The sequence below is a fragment of the Danio rerio genome, chromosome 9, assembly GCF_052040795.2.
Source record: "Danio rerio strain M-AB ecotype USA chromosome 9, GRCz13ab, whole genome shotgun sequence".
NCBI lineage: Eukaryota > Metazoa > Chordata > Actinopteri > Cypriniformes > Danionidae > Danio > Danio rerio.
Window position 1 is genome coordinate 21,388,022 of NC_141029.1, and position 20,818 is coordinate 21,408,839.

General features: G+C 37.5%; 2 protein-coding genes across 6 annotated transcripts in view; one reads left to right on the plus strand and one right to left on the minus strand.

The window, feature by feature from the left end:
* Positions 1-188: 188 nt before the first annotated feature.
* pknox1.1 (pbx/knotted 1 homeobox 1.1) lies at positions 189-20,487 on the plus strand. 3 transcript variants are annotated; one of them, NM_131891.4, is given in 11 exon segments: positions 189-280; positions 4,410-4,521; positions 4,999-5,129; positions 9,318-9,489; positions 9,573-9,743; positions 9,927-10,041; positions 15,027-15,124; positions 15,525-15,653; positions 15,776-15,852; positions 18,749-18,912; positions 19,000-20,487. In NM_131891.4, coding segments are annotated over 10 exon segments (1,302 nt in total). In that variant the 5' UTR covers positions 189-280; positions 4,410-4,467; the 3' UTR covers positions 19,191-20,487.
* Positions 19,968-20,818, minus strand: part of tmprss3a (transmembrane serine protease 3a) — a 56,087-nt gene continuing 55,236 nt past the window's right edge. For 2 of the 3 annotated variants that reach the window (XM_087265721.1, XM_087265720.1), the window contains exon 15: positions 19,968-20,571. In XM_087265721.1, coding sequence (XP_087121847.1) covers positions 20,527-20,571 — 45 coding nt within the window. In that variant the 3' untranslated portion in view covers positions 19,968-20,526. 3 annotated transcript variants of the gene reach the window in all.

Sequence of the window (20,818 nt, forward strand, 5' to 3'; positions counted from 1 at the left end):
GGGAAAAAAACATTTTTGGACTGAACACCAGAGAACTAATTAGCACTATAATGGCACAGTTTTAAAAGTAAATTGTCCCGGACTCTCCCATAACGGGGAGTGTTTTTTAAAATATTCGCTGAGGGCGAGAACTTCTGCTCGCATCACGTCACTTCTCCTCCCCGTTCGTAAATATGCATGAGCTGAGTGCCCTGCGTCCTCGTGCGTGATGACGTAGCGCGACAAATGCGGATCCCGATTGCTGCAGCCGCTTGTCAGTGTGACGAAGATTGGCACCCAGGTAAGCTGTCACTCAAACTCGTCTTTTTCCGTTCCCTATCAATCAAACAATCCGAGCAACACACAAAAATGCCCGGGGCTGAGTGAAAGAGAGCATACGGTGTTAGGGCTCGTGGGAGTTGCATGGGACAGTCGAGCCAATCTTAACCTGGATATGTTTATCTTGGAGAAAAAATGTCTGCTTTATTGAGGGACAGGAGGTTTCAGTCTGGCAAGGGCGAGCGCTGAGTGAAGGCCCGGGTTTAGCGGCTCTCCGCGTCCCACTGCCCCTGCTCTCTCTGTCAGGCCGGAGGAGCGCGAGACAGCCTCCCCGGCTAGATTAACGGATTCACTGTATATTTTAATCAAGTAATAATAAAAAAATTCCCTTCACATCCAGGACCACGTTCGTGCGCTGGATTAGATGTCGCTGCTGTGGTTTGGCGCTCGCCGCAAGCGCTGCTATAGCGACTCGCTCTCTGTGTGTTTGCTAGCGGGCTAAAGCTAGAGCTAACCGCTCTGCTCGGTGGTTAAAAAGAGAAACATGGCCTTTTCTACTTTAGAGACCGCTGCTACTATTTACTCCCTAAAACTAGTACAAATAATGTGCACGTTTGGGTTATAATAGTCCGGCGAGCGGTCTCTTGTTTTGCTAAGTTTAGAACCAATGACGTAAACGAAACGACCACAGCTGCAAAATGTTTTATTTCAGCGTCTCACGTTTGTTTAATCTGCAGCTACTCGTATTTCAGTTTATACCCGAAATTAGCTATTACTTTAAGATTTATTGTAATACATTTGACATCACAAGAAGCGAGAGTACAGTTGCGTATTGTATTTTGATCAATAAATAGCATGTAAAAAAATTATTCTCTGAAAAACGTCATGTCGAAATACGCGCCCACCAGAGCAGATGTACCAGTGTGTGTTTGAATGTCTGTGTTGTAAAGCCTAGAGTTGCTTATTTACAGTAGCGCATAATGAAACCTTGAAATTGCATGTCAATACATTCTGGCATTCACATTATTGTTAGCTGGATATAGTGTAAAAGAAAATAAACTCTGTTAATTCAATAAACTAGGTGAGCACCCTTGGAAGTAAAATGAAAGAAGGTTGTTAAAAATGGCTTTATTGTATAAGCACTGTATGCTGTTGGGGATGTTTTCATCCTCTCTGGGGTGATTTTTTTACTCAGTTTCAGCAAATGGAATGATTTTGGTGACATATTTTGACACATTTTGGGGAAAAAGTTTTTGAAAACTTTCAAAAGCTCAAAACACTTGTGTACTTTAAAATTGTGTTACCCTTTCGTTATGTTTGTGGCTTTTTTTGCCCCACTATAATGAATTTTTTGATTGCAAAGCAATGACATCATATAACTGCATTCTTTATTGCTGGTAGTTTCCCTGTTGGTACGAGGTAAAATTTGTCATTTATATTGTTCATCATCAGTTGCAGTGCAAAAAAGCCTCGATTTTGGAGATTATATGACATATAGTGAGAGAAACCTTTTTGTGCACTTACCTCGATATGTCTGTGAAATCTAAATAAGTGCCTGAGTTTTCAGAACATGGTAAACCTAGTAAGTGTATTTATGCATGCACACCCTAATTTGCTGTTATATTCCATAGAACTCACTTTATAGAGTTCTCATTCAATCCTGTTTTGATTATGGGAGTATAGTTTATGATTCCGCCAGCAACTCTTTCATTACAATATGCTATTAATTTAAAAGCCAATAAGAACCCAGCTTATTCTGCAGTTTTTAACCCACAATTTGTGCAGTTGTATGAGAGTAAGTCAAAAACCATCAGACCATTTGATTTGGTTTGCGTATTAAATCACACTTACAAAAACCTGGATATTTTAAGTCAAACACACTTCAGCTCCCTGCCTCATTGGAAATTAAAGAAGCCCATAATCAATATGGATTTGGTACATCAGAAGAAAGGAGCAACTCATCCTAATGTATACAGGCAACAATATCTTGATATTAGAAACCAATATTCTCAGCACTCACCAATTTTTACAGATGGTGCGAAGGTGGAAAATGGCATAGCCACAGCAATGGTGACTGGACAACAAAGTTATGGAGTCAGTCTGCCTGAAAAATGCTCCATATTCACAGCTAAAGCCCGTGCTTTACTTTTAGCATTGGGGTATATAGTAAATGCTCAACAAGAGAATTCTATTATTTTTACAGACTCCAAAGCATGCCTCCAAGTGATGGAATCTACAAAAAAATTATCATCCTTAGATTGATAATATTTGAACCAAAGTTCAGCATCTATAAAATCAGTTATCACAACATTTTTTGCTGGATTCCAGGACATGTCGGGCTTTTATAAAATGAGCGAGCTGATGCAGCTGCTAAAGATGCTTTGAAGCAAGTTGTGAACAAATGCCTAATTCCTCCATCAGAGATGAGACCTTTTATCAGCATTTACATTTTAAATAAGTGGCAAGAGGAATGGGATGCATTGGACAATAATAAATTACATGAAATCCAACCTGAAATCTCACAGAATTTTAAGACTAGATTTGATCAAGTATTTTTACCAGATGTCGTTTTGGGCATACAAGATTAGCTCACACCTTTTTACTTAAAGATAAAGACCCCACTCAATGTTTGTGCTTCAAAACTCCCCTTACTGTAAAACACATTTTCCTGGACTGTCCTGCTTTTAATGATTGTGGAAGAGTTTTTTTTTTTTTTTATGAAATGAACTCTCTTAAGGACATTTTTAGCAAAGTGACACCAGAAAAATATGGTGTCACTTTAGAAATCTTATCATGTAGTAACACTAAAAAACTTCTTTAACTTGTGTGTTCATTTGTTTGTTGTTCTTAATTGTTTATTTATTATTGAAATGTTCTTGCCATGAAAATAGCCTTTGTTGCTCACATAGCAATAAATAACAAATACATTACATTACTCTATAGAACTCCATATAAAAGACAAAAATGTATTTGCACAGGCCTATCTACAGGGTTAAATGTGCCAACTGGAGATGTTAAATGTGCCAACAGACAATTTTACCTCTTCCCAACAGGGAAAATCACCAACAATCAAGAATGCATGATTATTTGATTTCAAGGCTTTGCAATAAAAATGTTATTATAATGGAAGTCAAAGAGGCAAAAAGAGCCATGAACATGATGATTAGATTGCTATTAAATTTAACACCGTACAGAAGGGTTAACCTTTTGATTTATTTATTAATTAGCAAAATCACAACTCATTGACGACAAATTTGAAACCGTTATAAACATTTATGTGGGTCACAATGATTGGGAATCATATAGATATTTTTTTATTCAGTCTACCTTTATATATTTTTTTCTATTATTCCCATTCATATTTGATTTTTTCAACACTAAAAGCCAAACTCAGTCATTCAAAACAATGTAAAAGATTGTTGAGCTTCACACAGTGAAAATGGGTGTATAGTGTTTGAAAAGCAATAATATAAAAATTCCACTCAATTGGAAGTCTTATGAATCTGCCTAGAAACAGTGCTTGTCTGTCCAAACACACTGTCAACAGGATGTAGGGCTGCACAGTATATGGTTTTAGCATTAATATCACAATGTGATTATTTACAATAGTTGCATTGCAGTATATGCAATGTTGATTCTATTATATATTTAATTTTCATGAGTTTTCCAGGCCTGTGACTATAATGATTTTAAAAGCATTCAGGCATAACAAATTGTTGAATTTGTAACTTTAATAATGATCCATTTTATTTAATAATTTTTATTAATAATGCATAAATACTGTGAGCCTTGGAAAATAATAAAACTGATTTTTTTAATTGCTTTTTCATTGTATTGCTCTATGCTTATAGAGGGTTTTATTATATTTTATGCAGATGCACTTCTCTACAGAATCATCCCAATCAATACAAAGTATTAAATCTTTCTAAATAGTGATATTCAACAAGTCAACTGGTGAAATTGTATTCATATCGCCAAAATATATTGCAATGTTAGATTTGTCCAAAATCAGTAGCTCTAGCTGGATGGTTCAAGTGACCAAAAAAATCCCAAGTGGAGAATTGTTAATATTTTTTTAGAGCAAAAGAAAAAACTGATAATATTATTAGTGGAGGCCTTTTTTTTAAAGAAAGATTTAATGTTACCTTTAGGTCCTCTCCTGCTGCCTGTCCATATAATGTCCCAGTGTTGGCAGTGGCCATTTTGAATATGATGGCTGCCCAGTCTGTGTCCATAGACAAATACCCAGAGGGAGACCAGCAGGTAGGTGTAAATCTTTGTTTTAAACAAATTATATTTGTTTGGCACTTTTCATGATTACCGGTTTCTCTCTGTTAAACACATTTTATTGGTCTATTCTGCTTTTAAAGATTGTAGAAGTAGATGTTTGTTTTATGAAGGGAACTTGCCTAAAGAATTATTTAGCAAATTTGGCAAAGTTTTTCCCAGAAAAAGTTTCACTTTTTTATCACGTATTAATGTAGAATGTCTGATGTTAATAACTTGTGTTTGTTCAAATGACTTTCATTGTATTTCTTATATTTATGTTATTCTAAATTGAAGATAGACAATGTCTATAAATTAGTTTAATGAACTGTTATTTATTCAACATAAAATGAACGTTTGCATTTTAAACCACATTAATGTTTTTTTTATTGTTGTTTAGTTTGTGCATTTGATTGCAAGTTTAACGAATATAGTGAAGTGTGCAATTTTATATTCGTTTTTCTCCTGGAACAGATGCAGGTAATGGAGCAGTCAGAGAATGACCTTAAAAAGGGCTTTTCCAATGGAAACACAGGAAACACAAGCAGCCCTGTATCCAATGAACCACAAACACAAATGGATATCGACAAAGCCTGTATATATAGGTGAGTGAGACAGATGTATTAAATATCCTATAACTGTGCGCACACACACACACACATAAATATATATGTCAATGACAATGCTGATATAAATTTAAAAATGAGTATTGCCATTCCAGTAATGAATGACAATTATATTTAATTACAATAAACAACTATTGTTTTAAAATGTACTAGTATTTCACAATATTACAGTTTTTCTTACTGTAACTGCAATCACTTATTCACACGGGTATTAAGATGCGTTTTCATTAATCCAGTCATAAGTAGACAAAGGAGACACATTACCATTCACACCTGGTGTTTAAATGTCTGTAGTCAACTATTGACCCCTTCTTACATGAGGGAAAATTTATGGATGGGGTTTGGCTTTCTCTGATTCTGCAGTCTAAGGCCCCGTTTACACTAGTGCGTTTTAGTTTTTAAAACGGCGTTTTAGAATGAAAACGATCCGCGTCCACACTCGCGTTTTACCCAGCGTTTCTGAACAGCTCTCCGTCCACACCAAAATGCTGAAAACGCACATCACGTGACCACACACTCTCTCTGGCAAGCGCTGCAGCCCATCTACCCAGATGAGAGCTCTGCTAGTCAAACTTCTCATCAAGCATCTCCCGCTGGATCTAATCTCACTATATTTATTTAACGGGATATTTCATTCATCTTGTTGTCTTTATCTAACGACATATTCCCTGACTTTGGTCGTTGGAATCTATTACTTGTTCACAGATAACGTGTTTTGGCTGAGCGCAAAGATAAGTTAATGATTAATGTAACCATGTAGCCTATTCTGTATATTGACTGATCGCTTGCCTTTATTTCCTATAATGTATAAACCTAATAATGGCCATTATCGATAAGTAAAACTGATATTCAGCAAAAGAGAGGGTGTGTTTCGTATTTTCACTGAAATTGAAAGGAGGCAGTTGTTATCGGCTCCGTTATAAATATCCACAGAGTGAAGATGACGCTCATATTATGCAGCACGACGCCTCAACATTTCTGCTGTCTGTTAAGTTGCTAATGTTAAAATGAAGTTAGACAGTTCCTTAAATCATGTTTACATTTTATTGTTGAGAAAGTGAAACAACGTAGCCAGTGTGAATGAAGTTATACAGTACACTGTTCCCTTTGAAGATTTACCCGTGTCCTCGATATAGTCTGTTTTCCATATCAAACTGAGAAGAAGAGACTGCAGCCTTGATCAAACTTGCGAAGTCTGAATTTACAAGGAGAGGATGCAGGACTGAACTGTGCGTGTTAGGCTACTTAATATTGAGGAAAAGCCCCAATCAGAGAGGCGAATGTCAGCAGCCCCGCCTCCGTTTTCAGATGTCTCCATTTTCCATCATCCACACTGAGACGGAGCAGCAGCGTTTCAGAATGAAAACGACCTCTAGCGTTTTCGAAACGCTCCGTTTTCGGCGCTCGAGAACTCTGGCGTAGTGTGGACGGTTGGCGTAACCATAGCAAAACTTATACGTTTTCAAACTAAAATGCATTTGTGTAAACGGGGCCTAACAATGCAAAAGCTAGTGCAATTTTCATGCTGTATATAAAATAAAAACATTAAAAGTAGCAGATTAATCAACCATGCTTTATGAATAGGCTACTTTATACATTGATTAATGAAATTATAGATAATTGACTTTATTTCTAATCTATTCCTATTAGGCTTACACACTTTATTCTGTTTTACAGTTATATGCTATTGTTTTAAAACAATTTGACAAATTCATCTCATAAGAAACACCAGTTGAAGGTGCTACATGAAAGCTGCTGTTTGAAGAGAATTGAGCAGCCATAGCCCATTACAAAAATCTAATCTGAAATCGAATGCCCATTTAATTGTGGAAAAAAGAAAACATACAGGGACTGGTAAGGGAACTTTTTCACACTTTTTACCTCCAATTCAAAACCTAGGATTATCAACAACAAAGGTTCTCCAAAACTGTTCTATACAACATCGCACTCAGTTTATGAATGAGCACATCAGCTGGAGATGAGGTGGCCTTTAAGGTTGATTTATACTTTTTCAGCCTTCGCACAGTCGCATGCCCTTCGCTGTTGCTGACACACACCTTTCAAAAAATTTAACTACACATCGCAATGATGCATAGCGCAAATTTGTCGGCTTGGGTGCGTTGACAAAGTATGGGGAGCACGAAGAGCAGCAAGCCCGTTGGAGCCAGTGTTTAAAATTGTCGAGTCCTGTGGAGGAGCTTTAGATGGAAATTTTATTTTGTGATTACTATATGATAGAAGTTGTTTCACGTCCCCGGGTCCCGTCTTTGAATGAGTCAGTTTAAGCTATTTGTACATTATTATAAGCTATTATCACAGGTATTTTCCTGTACACACAATCTCCGAAGCCCGTGTTTTTACTCTCCAAAGTTTTTCAAAAGCACAGAACACTGAAAGAAACAAGAAACAAGAACAAGAAAACTTGAAAACTAATGGAGGGGGCAAAGCCTAAATAAATGACAATAAAAACTAAGTTAAAGACACCAAATTTCCTTGGAAAATGGATCAGAAATAAAATGCATACATTTTGCCCCCAGGAGAAAAATAAAATAATAAACAGCACAAAAAGTTGAAAGAGAGTGGGAAGCTGAAGAATCCAGGTGTTGTATCATCTTATTGACCTTATTATTCAAAATGGAAGTAAGCTATTTTCTGCTTTTTTTTGTTTTAAAACTTTTGATTCTCGTATGGAGACAAAATAAAAATGGTCAAATGACTTGCTCTACAAAAAAATTGCATGCGACATTTCAAAAAAAAAAAAAGAATGCAATAAAAATAAAATTTTTCAACAGCAGCATAACAGGATGTTTTTTAAGGTTAAAAATCAATAGGGATGGCTGACGTGAAACTGACGTTTCGACACCGTGTCGAGATCCTGAAGCGCAAGCGTTTCGAAACACTGCACAGAAGCATGATCCGAAGCACCCAAGTCATGTGACTAAAGTGTTTCGAAACAACTGGTCACGTAACTACAGCGATTCAAAGCATCGATCAGCTTAGAAGCGTTTCAAGACCTGGCGAATCTGCATTTGGCTGCAAAGGTCAAGAATTATCCCCGCCTCATATGGCCTAGTGGACTGTGCGTGTGCACGCTGTTTCTATGCTTTGAATGACGTTTTGGGTTCGAATCCCGACTTGTACAAATACTCCGAAATCATGGTTTTATGTATTTTAATCATATTTCTGTTTTGTGTAGCCTAAATAGGATACGGCTGCAGTAACGCCATCAATTTAGCATCATTTTTGTAACGCTGTAAAACAATAATAAATATTTTTACAGTACTGTGATGGTTGGGTTTAGGGTTTGGGTAGACATTAATAAAATACAATAAATGGGAAATTTAATGAATAAAATAAATAATTCTTCATAACTTCAGGCCACCGTTTCTGATGTAGCAACAACCCTGTTTTAAGACCAAAACAAGACATACTAATTCACAAATTGTTTATTCGGATATCAGACCATTGTTGAAACAAAACGATACAGGAGCAAAGCATTACCAACTGGTATTAAAGCATTAAAAAAAAACTATCAGCCTGGATTCGAACCCATTGTCCCCACATGTTAGTCTGACACCTTAACTACTCCACTAAATTACTTGATTTAAGCATACAAAGTGGAGTTTAATGCCTCAATTTGCTCAACTGTTCTTTGCTGAAGCTGCTTGAGTGCAATACATAAAAAATGACCACTAGATGTCACTGTAGAGTTGGGTTTCGAAATGTTTCGTAGCTTCGACACATTTGCTTCGACTGTTTCAGTGTTTCATGAAGCCTCAATTGCCCACCACTAAAAAGCAATAGAAGTCAGTGAGACTGGATCTCTCCAGCCTGTAATATTTCAATGGCTGTGTCTGCTTCTGCATGACTGAGGTCAATATACAACTGCAGACAAGTTATGTACAAGACAGAGGGTGCGTCTCAATCAGCACCCTTGTTTAGTAGTCAGTGCACTGATTAGGGCATCAGACAAATTATGTCTCAATCTGAAAATTATTCCAGTTCACTGAAATGATTGTGGCCTGAAAAGTCCCACAATGCACTCTAAAAATCAGGGCTCATCGATAAGCACTATCTGACCTTAACAGCGTGAAATATCTTTCCGACTTCAAGCGTGGAATGCGTTAAAAAGTTTTGTCTTTTACAAACGCTTGTCCTCCACCACAGACATCCTCTTTTCCCTCTCCTGGCTCTCCTGTTTGAGAAGTGCGAACAGTCCACTCTGGGGTCCGACTGCGTCACGTCTGCCAGTTTCGATGTTGACATTGAGAACTTTGTACGCAGTCAAGAGAAAGACGGCAAAGCCTTCTTTAGTGAAGACCCTGACCTCGACAACTTGGTAAGAGATGTCAAAATGGCTGTAAACACACTTTATAGCCTTTAATTTGACTTCAACATCTGCATCTGCTTGGTTGTGATCAGATGGTCAAGGCCATCCAGGTGCTGAGGATTCATCTGTTAGAGCTGGAGAAAGTCAGTGACCTGTGCAAGGATTTCTGCAGCCGTTATATTTCATGCCTTAAGGCCAAGATGAACAGCGAGACACTGCTGAGTGGAGATCCAGGCAGCCCGTACTCTCCGGTCCATGACCAGGTACCATATTTCATACCAGGTTTCATATTTCATTTTACTCACTAAAGGTTGTTGTGCACTGAATCCCAAATGCCTTTACCTGAATATGAATGCAAAGAAGAAAACTTTCGGACTTCAGTGTGCAAGGATCTTGTTGTGTGTTTGAAGGACTCATTATTATGTTTTTGTTGTTGTTTTTTGCAGTTGTCCAACCCTTTCTCAGGTCCCCTCAGTCCCCAGAGTCTTCTGATACCTTCGTCTGGTCTTCAACAAGGCAGTGTTACAGTGACCACAGTCAATTCATCACAAGTGGCCACAGGTAACACGTTCATCTGTTTTTGAGTCTTCAGTCACAATCTTAAACCTTTTTTTTTCTCTTCAACAAGCAACATCTAAAGTCATATACATATGTGGCATCTATGCATCCAATTTAAGTTAATTAGAGATTTCAGAAAAGATTGTCAATAATGCAATACCACAAGAGCATGGGGGCTTTTTTCATGAATATGTAATATTTATTTATTCTTCATTCATTCATTTTCTTGTCGGCTTAGTCTCTTTATTAATCCGGGGTCGCCACCTTATCCAGCACATTTTTACACAGCGGATGCCCTTCCAACCGCAACCCATCTCTGGGAAACCTCCACACACACACACACACAATCACACACACACACTCATACACTACGGACAATATAGCCTACCCAATTCACCTGTACCGCATGTCTTTGGACTGTGGGGGAAACCGGAGCACCCAGGGGAAACCCACGCGAACGCAGGCAACAGCACTACCTACTGTGCCACTGCCTCGCCCATGTAATATTTAGTGTTGGGAAAATATTAATCATGATTAATTGCACCTAAATAAGTTTTTGTTTTGACATAATGTACGTGTGTATATTATACATGTTTATTATATATATATATATATATTATTATATATATAAATGATACACGCATTAAAAACTATACAAAACAATATACTCATCATATACACATTTTATATCTAAATAGAAATAAACTTTCCTCGGATATTTGCAAAGCTGTGTGTATTATGTCAAAACAAGCTTTTATTTTGGAATTGACTAATCGCAATAAATTTTTGCCCAGCATTAGTAATATTTATTTAAAGCTCTACTTTACAAAATAGTTCTTGAAACACAGTATTTTGTAAATCATGAATAATTAGTAGTAATCTTTTGACTTGGACTACTGCTTTAACTTTGCTGGTCAGTTGTTTTGTGTTGGTGCATTCAGAGATCTATATAGTGGAGAGTAATGGCTTATTTAAAAATTCTGTAAAATTCCACACTAACATACAAAACTCCATCTAGCATGCAAAATGTGACAATCGTACGCAAATGTTCTTGATCAGGAGTTTCCAAACTCGTTCCTGGAGGGCCGGTGTCCTGCATAGTTCAGCTCCAACTTCCTTCAACACACCTGCCTGGAGCTTTCTAGTATACCAGAAACAGCTTGATTAGCTAGTTCAGGTGTGTTCAATTGGGGTTGGAACAAAATTATGCAGGACACCGGCCCTCCAGGACCGAGTTTTGACAGCCCTGTTTCTAGATGATAGATAGATGGTTATGTAGTTTAAGTTGATTAACTTAAATAATTTAATGATTAAAAATTAAAGCATTCAAATCAAATCACTTTTATTGTCACATCATCATCAGCAGCAAGTGTACTATGATGAGTGAAAGCTTAGGTGCTGGCTCCAGACCGTGCAAAATTCAACAACATACTCAAGAAAAACAAAACAATATACTATTAGCAATGTTGACAGTAATGTGTGACAAATACGCTAAGAATACACTGTCTTGGCTCTTCTCATGCACAGCCTGGTGTAGATGTCCAGGAGGGAGGGAAGCTCGCCTCTTACTACGTGGCCAGCAGTTCACATAATCCTATTTAGACCTTTACGATTGCTGGGGGTGCTATTTCCATAGCAGGAAGTGATTTAGCCAGTCAGGATGCTCTCTACAGTGCAGGTGTAGAATAAACGGAGAATGTTCGGGCTCATTTCAAACCTCCTGAGATGCCTGAGGAAGAAGAGATGTTGTGCCTTTCTCAACACCACATCTGTGTGGGCAGTCCATGTCAGATCCTCAGCGATGTGTACTCCAAGAAACTTGAATGTGCAGACTTTCTCAACTGGTGTCCCTGATTTTACTTATATTTACTTGTTTTTATGCTTTTAAATGAAACTTGGCTAGATGACAGCTGTAGTGCAGCAGTTCTGAATGAAGCAGCTCCTTTAAACTTTAAAGGAGCTGCTTTTTGTGTTTGCAGAGTTAATAGGAGAGGTGGAGGCATCGCTGCCCTGTTTAAAAATGTATATGAGTGTAAACAAGTGTCATTTGGTGACTATTTGTCCTTTGAATATCTGAGTATAGCACTGAAAGGGGCTCCACGCATCTTACTGATCATTATCTACAGACCTCCAAAATATTCTTCAGCTTTTATTGATGACTTTACAGAGCTGTTATCAATAGTAACCTCTGAATTTGATTATTTTAGTATTGCTGGGGATTTTAATATTCACATTGATAATCCAGAAATCAATGCTGTAAAAGAACTGATGACTGTTTTTAACACTTTTGATCTGACTCAGCATGTTCAAGGACCCACACACAATCGTGGACACACTCTTGATCTACTTATAACTAAGGGTTTACACATTTCATCGACTGTTGTTAAGGATGTGGCACTATCTGATCATTTCTGTATTTTCTTTGATATATTGATCACTCCAGCTATTAAAGACAGATCTGTCTCTGTCAGAAAGAGATGCATAAATGAGAACACCAGTGAGCAGTTTATGAAGGCCATATCGCTGGCACCAAGTATATCTGCAGACTCTGTTGATTCTCTCCTTGATTTGTTTAATTCTAAAATTGAGAATGTCATAAATGACATCGCTCCTGTTAAAGTTAGGAAGAGAACTGGCAAAGAGAGAGTCCCTTGGAGAAACTCAAAGCAGTCCAAATGATAAAAAGACAATGCAGAAAAGCTGAGCGAATGTGGAGAAAGACGAAACTAGTAGTCCATTATAATATCTATATAGACAGTCTTCATGCTTTTAATGTGGAACTAAAACTGCTAGACAGACTTTCTTTTAAAACCTTATAAACAACAACGTAAATAATGCTCGCACACTCTTTGCAACAGTAGAGAGGCTCACAAACCCCCCCAGTCGGATCCCAAGTGAGCTCCTCTCTGAAAGCAAATGTAATGAGTTTGCTCATTTCTTTACTGACAAGATCAATAATATCAGAAAGGCAATCAGCTCATCCAATCAGCCAAGTTGTCTCAATGTCAAACAAGCTCAACCACAACTTAAGAAATCAGACATTATGTCTGATTTCATGGCAATTAACGGTAAAATCTTAGAAGAGATTGTGCAAATTATGAAAACATCAACCTGCAGTCTTGACACGCTCCCCACATCATTCTTCAAAACAGTGTTTACCTGTTTAGAAATGGATCTTCTAAAAGTGGTAAATGCTTCTTCTATCAGGGATTTTTCCAAACTCAGTTAAAACTGCAGTTGTTAAACCCCTCTTGAAGAAGAGCAACCTGGATAACACCCTATTGAGCAATTACAGGCCAATCTCAAATCTCCCTTTCATTGGCAAAGTCCTTAAAAAAAGTTGTTTTTAACCAGGTTAACAAGTTTTTAAACTTAAAGGGGTATTAAGACAATTTTCAATCTGGGTTCAGAGCACATCACAGTACAGAGAGCGCTCTTATAAAGATAATCAATGATATACGCCTAAATACAGATTCAGGTAAAATAACAGTGCTGGTATTGCTCGATCTTAGTGCCGCATTTGACACTGTCGATCACAGCATACTTCTGGAAAGGCTGGAAAACTGGGTTGGGCTGTCTGGGACAGTCCTCAAATGGTTCAGATCTTACCTTGAAGGGAGAAGTTACTATGTAAGTATAGGTGACCATAGGTCAAGGTGGACACCCATGACATGTGGAGTCCCACATAGCTTGATTCTGGCACCTCTCCTGTTCAACCTTTACATGCTCCCCCTGAGCCAAATAATGAGAAAGAACCAAATCTCCTACCAAAGCTATGCTGATGACACTTAGATCTACCTAGCCTTACTGCCTAATGACTACAGCCCCATTGACACCCTCTGCCAATGCATTGATGAAATGAGCAATTGGATGTGCCAAAATTTTCTTAAGTTAAACAAAGAGAAAACTGAAATGATTGTGTTTGGGAACAGAGATGAGGTTCTCAAGGTGAATGCGTACCTTGGCTTTAAGGGTCAAACAACAAAAAATAAGGTCAAGAATCTTGGTGTGACTCTTGAGTCAGATCTGAGTTTCAACAGTCATGTCAAAGCAGTCAGTAAATCAGCATACTATCATCTCAAAAATATTGCAAGAATTAGATGCTTTGTTTTCAGTGAAGACTTAGAGAAACTTGTTCATGCTTTTATCAGCATCAGGGTGAATTACTGTAATGGTCTCCTCACTGGCTTTCCCAAAAAGACAGTTAGACAGTTGCAGCTCATCCAGAATGCTGCAGCCAGAGTTCTGACCAGAAGCAGGAAATCAGAGCACATCACACCTGTCCTCAGGTCTTTACACTGGCTGCCAGTTACATTCAGAATAGATTTTAAAGTATTATTACTGGTCTATAAATCACTAAATGGCCTAGGACCTCAAAACATTACAGTTATGCTCACTGAATACAAACCCAACAGATCACTCAGATCTTTAGGATCATATAAACTAGAAATTCCAAGAGTTCAGTCAAAGCAGGGTGAATCTGCCTTCAGCCACTATGCCCCCCGCTGCTGGAATCAGCTTCCAGAAATGATCAGATGTGCTCCAACATTAGGCATGTTCAAATCAAGACTGAAAACACATCTGTTTAGCTGTGCCTTTACTGTATGAGCACTGTGCTACGTCCGACAGATTGCACTATTATGTTTTTTTCGTTTTCTTTTTCATTCTTTTATAACCTATTTTAACACATTTTAAATTGTTTTTATCTGTTTTTAATCATTTTATTGTCTGCATTTTATGTCCTAAACTTGTCTTTTTTATTCCTGTTTATGTAAAGCACTTTGAATTGTCACTGTGTATGAAATGTGCTATATAAATAAACTTGCCTTGCCTTATTCAAGAAAAAAGTTTCTCTTATGTGTGTATAAAAGGGTAGAAAAGGTTGCTGCATTGTTAACTTTAATCATTTTGTTTGCTACTTACTTGTGGATTTTTTTAATTCTACGCATAGTTCTTTGTAATATAAGAAATCTATCCTTTTTGTGCAGGTAACACCGTATATCAGCCAGTGACAGTGGTCACACCACAGGGTCAAGTGGTGACACAGGCCATCTCACCTGGAGCACTACACATCCAGAACTCACAGGTTTGTATTATGCTCTAGCACAGTGTTTCTCAGCCTTATTCTTGGAGGACCACCAGCTCTGCACATTTTCTATATCTCCTTAAACAAACACACCTGATTCAGATCATCAGCTCATTGGCAGAAACTGAAAGACTTGTAATGGGTGTGACAGACAAAGGAGACATCAAAAACATGCAGTGTTGGTAGTCCTCCAGGAATGGTTGAGAAACACTGCTCTATCACATCTACTAACCAATAGCTGGGTTTCTATTCTAAAGTAAAACATTGTGCAAATGCAAAGTCCGAACCCATTTGAAACGAGCAATGAAACATATTAGCAAACTAAGGAATTTGTATTAGAAATTTGGTGTGTACATCACTTGTTTCTGATGCAGCTATTGACACCTTGTGCTTACTGTAGCTCCAACTTCAGCTCAATCAGGACTTGAGTTTCTTCGGGGGAGACGACAGCTCACCTAAAAACAAACGTGGCGTTCTACCCAAACAGGCAACCAACGTCATGCGCTCCTGGCTCTTTCAGCACATTGCGGTTAGTAGGCAAAGCAATGCTTGAAATCAGTCTGAGCTTTTGTTTTGTTGTACCTGGTATAATTATATATCTGTAATAAAACCTGTTATAATATAAAAATGCTCCTTTTTTCGACTATTTAGCACCCGTATCCCACTGAGGAAGAGAAAAAGCAAATTGCAACTCAAACAAACCTGACTTTACTTCAAGTCAACAACTGGTAAGTTCATTTAGCAATCATTTAGTAGACCGTGGCTCAACAACTATTCAGCTGACTTGACCGGATCAACTAGAGTTAAAACACCATCAGTACTTGCTTCTGTTAAGAATTTATCCACATAAAGTTTAGCATGCTCTGTTAGGCCATGTCTTTATTGTGAGGTACAGTTTAGCTTGGCTTGGTTTGCATTTCCTCTGCATTTCAGTACTGCTTAAAGTGGGTGGGATTATCAGTAGAGTTGCACTGATTGTACTGTAATGACCTCCTAAAAATCTTTTTTTTTTTATTCTGGACCCTCCCAGAATTTTGTTTCCCAATTAGGCTGCATTTACACTGCACTGTTCAAGTGACTCAATTCCGGGTTTTATTTATTTATTTATTAGTAAGGAGGAACAAATCACATGGATTCTGATTTACTCAAATCAGATTCAGGCCTTGTTCATATGTGGAAATTTATCCGATATGAATCAGATCTGTGTTCTTGTGTCTGCAGTGTAAGCAGGTAGATCCGATTTTCACCTGTCATTGAGAGTCGCGCATCATTAAAAACCATAGCGAATGATGTCAAATCTGACACTTTCATTTCAGAACAGACTTCAGCAGAGTCCCAAACCTTAAATCTCATACACAAGGACTTAAACAGCTTTTATATTGTTTAAAATATAAATTTTGTTTTATATTGTCTTTTTATATGGGTATTTAAGCATGCTAACGAGAGTGAGAGAGGGCAATGTCCGCCACGTAACCAATATACAGTCACAAAATTGCAATTGACCATCAAGATCTACAGTGTTAATGCAGCCTTAGAGAAGTGTCTGGATCTCTTCTACTGACCGCAATGCCGCCACTTCAAGTGTCTTTTAAAATTGTTGCAAATGCAGTTGATGACGGTAGACTATTCTCTATGACCAATCCACGATCAGCCGTGTGTATACGTCACATTTTGTTAAAATAAACATTTTCAATGTTTATTGTGCAGAGTACATTGTTATTCTTTAGGTGAACAATTTATTTGTGCAAGTTAATTTTACTTAAAAAAGAACGTTACAAGTTTAATTACAAGTTTTGGTAATCTTCAAAGTTTGACCATTTACTTTCCCTTTTAGAGTGGTGTTTCCGCTGTTGATGTCAGTTTGACTGCTTCAGCCACATTATTCTTAATCAGGCCCCTCTTACCATTAGTTTGCTATGAAGGAAGAACGTCCTACCTCCTGTTCAATATTTCGTTTCAGTTGCAAGTATATTAACATACTGAAATAAGTCTCTGCAATTTCCAGTTCATGCAGACTTAAATAGTACGGCTCACTTGGAACCTCACTAGATACTAATTACTATGGTTGGGAAGCACAGGAAAAGCCCCCTGCATTAAGCTGTGCTGTACTAAACCACGCCACACTAAGCAGTGGAAAAAAACACTTTTAGTGTGTTTTTCAATAAATGTGAATGCTGCCATATATATTGTGAAACACTCATAACAAGCAGACCAATATAGCTGAACAGACGAGTGTCACTCAGCTCATGATGTGGTTTGACTGATATATAAAGGCAACACAGACCACAGGCAGCTAAACAAATTAAAAACAGGACATGATGTCACGAGATGTGACTCTGAACATGACTATGTTTAAGCTTCATTAGATCTTTTATCTGGTGCCATTTTGACTCCTTTACACATTTTTTGATCTCTTCAATGGTTCTCATAAAATTCTATTTTCCATGTGCGTGCATGCTAATGTCAGCTTATCATTATTTTGGAAGTTCTGTTCCAAAGTAAATGTCACAAAATCAGTTTTTGCTAATTTGTTTTGTTTCTTTAATTTTGCAAATGATAGTGTGAACAAACCAGCATTTTTTTCTTTTGGTTCAGACCAAACAAGCTAAGAGAATCGTGCTCTCAGTCCCTAAAAACAGGACAATCTATTATGCTTAATGTGTTAAAAATAAATGAAGACTGTAACCTACAAACTCAGTATACACCCTCATTTATGATGTACGAAAAATGAGAATACGAAACACACAATATTTAATGCATTAAGCGTTGTCTGTAATCATGTTTATCTATCCCTGTACATATATTCATATATTGTAACATATACACTTGTAATCATGTTTATCTATCTGCACACTACTGATTATTAATAGCAACCTGCACATATATTGTAAATCTGTTCATAGCTTATCCAACCTGTATATAATGTTCATAGTACATCCATCTGTAAATATTACCATAGTTTTCTATAACTGCACTTTATAATTTATTCCTGTGTCCTGCACTTGCTGCTATTTCACTGCTGGTTAGACCTAAACTGCATTTCGTTGCATTGTACTTGTACATGTGTAATGACAATAAAGTTGAATCTATCTATCTATCTATTATCTATCTATACTGTGTGTCCAGAAAGTATTTCTGGAAAGGCTTCACTTTTTCAACATTTGTTAATGCTTCAGTCTAAAATGAGTTCAATTCATTATTGCCCTCTTAATTTTACAAACTGTACCCCAATATGACAACATGAAGTTTTTTTATGCCCTGGGAATTCTTTATTGTTGTCGTTTGCTCTGGAGCAGCTTTTCTTCAAAGATGCTTCTTTGCTGTTTTTTTATTTTTATTTTTTTTTGCTTAAAAAGATATTTTAAGGCCTGAAAAGATGTTTACCCCAATGCAGAATGACAACTTTAGCAAACTTTGTTTACTAAAACAAGCGCTGAGAATACTTTTTGGATGCACTGTAATTTTTGTCTTGCAGAAAAGAACTTATTTCATTATTTGTGTTAAAATCCTGGCCATAGCTGTATGTTTCAGATATTTCATCAATTGACAAACTAAACAGGAAATTTTCCATGATAACCTGGTATGCAGTATACAAGTTACATATTGCCTGCATTTTGCCTACAGGTTTATTAATGCTCGAAGACGAATACTGCAGCCAATGCTGGATGCCAACTCAACAGAGGCATCTAAAAGCAAGAAAAAGGTGGCTCAGAGTCGCCCGCTGCACCGCTTCTGGTCCGACTCCATCGCCTCAACAGGAAGCCAGCAGCAGCTCACAATGCCAGACGGTACAATTTAAGTTCTTCTAACTTGACCCATGACCCAGTTGTCTTGGTTTGGTTTTACAGGGTTTGCCCTTGCGTGATTGTGTGCAGGGAGTTTGGTTACTGTGGGAATGAATGTTGACGGCTTCCAGGCGCTTTCTTCAGATGGAGCCACTCTCGCCATGCAGCAGGTCTTGATGGGAAATCACAGCGAGGATGAGACTGATGAAAGCGGCAATGAAGACGACACAGATATGTCAACCGCCAACATGCCCGGTCTGGGTTTAGACGTCAGCGACTAAGACGCATGGATTGCAGGTCACACACTGCATGCTTACATTTACATTGGAAAACTTGCAGATGATGCTTGTTGCAAGAGATCCGCTCCCTATGTAGATTTTCAGCAAAGCTGATACTTGTGCACTACAAAAAGAATTAAGTACTGTATGTTGACCTTTATGTTACACAAAACACAAGTGAACAGTTTACAGAGAGCACAACGTTACTGAAAGCAGCAAACCGAGGAGTGTCATTTTTACCACAAACAGGTTTGTGCACTTTTATACAGATACACTTGGAGAAGACTGCAGAAATGGAGGACGGAGGAACCTTTTGAAACTCCTTTAGTGAATGTTTGGTCAATTTTGTTTTCTGTATTAACTCATTTGGATGCCAAGAGTGTGTCGTCGTGCTGGTTTTATTCCCACTGCATGTTTGTGTTCTCTTCAGTATGCTCACGCTTGTAGAGACTCCAAGACGGAGTTTGAGAAAAGAGATTATTTTTATATATAAACATTGTATAAAAGTGTTGTTTTCTTTTTCTTTTGCTGTTTTTTTAGTGTTTTATAGGGAATATTTATGTACAGAAACGATACTATCTGCCCTGTTTTCAGGGGATGAGTTTTTCTTCTTGTTTTTAGAAAAACAAACAAAAAAAAGATCTTGGAGTTAAACCATTGTTTCAATTTGTAAATTGGTTTTAACACTCGCTTACAAAATGCCTTACACGTCCTTTTGTAAAACTCTTTTGCTGATAAGCACAGAAATCCGGATGCATTGATGAAATTGTGTAATATCTGTTCAAGTCTCTTCCAGTAATCTTTCCTTCGTTTCAGAGGGATCTCTGTTTTTGCTCTGTAGGCTGATGTAGTTTGATCTCACATGTGCAAAGCTTATCAATCAGATTCATGAAAGAAGCTTTGGAAATGAAAATGGCATAAAATGTCCATTATTGAAGTCAAATAAAGGTCAAGTCTGAATATTTTGCCACTCTGTTTTTACATTTAATGTTGTTAATTGTGTGTTGTTGTTTTTAAGCAATTATTTAAGGACTGTTAACACTAAAGTAGTTTCATATTAAAGCTTGACCAAGTTTTGCGACTGGAAAAATGTTCTGCATGATGGAGCCTTTGTTTCTTTTCTTCCTGTTTATTGCATTTTTGACAGAAGCACATTGTCCACTTGATGTCTTTGAAAATAATCATGTCAATTCCTCCTGACAAGTCGAACAATTGTTTGGCAGTTATTTCTTAACACAATAGCAAGTACTGTATAAGACTACTTACACCAAATAAAACCTTTCCAGATATGAATGCACAAGTTGGTTGAGGGCAGAAGTCTGATTTCCCACGATTAAACTCAGTAATTAGAGCTGACTGTTAGCGGATGGAGAATTTCTTCTCTCTGTGTGGAAAAAAGGCAAAAGGATGTCAGTGGACGTTTGTAACCGCAAGAGGACAGCAGTTCATCATAATTAGACTACTCGCGAAGGCACAAAGTCAACAGCAGTGTCCTGTATATTTTTCCATTACGTTGCAACATTCATTTCCCCCTTTGCAAAAGTAATGCTTTTAAATTTCTTTAAAATAAAGAAAACTTACACATGAAATTAAATAGTGTTATAGTAGGTACAGTTGGGCACAAATGCCCG

Bases quoted from the DNA above. Each gene is read 5' to 3' on its own strand.
- pknox1.1 (XM_087267168.1), top strand. From the start codon at position 4,468: ATGATGGCTGCCCAGTCTGTGTCCATAGACAAATACCCAGAGGGAGAC. The intron at 10,042-15,026 runs GTAACACGTTCA...CTTTTTGTGCAG, and splicing joins TTCATCACAAGTGGCCACAG to GTAACACCGTATATCAGCCA. The intron at 18,913-18,999 runs GTACAATTTAAG...GATTGTGTGCAG, and splicing joins GCAGCTCACAATGCCAGACG to GGAGTTTGGTTACTGTGGGA.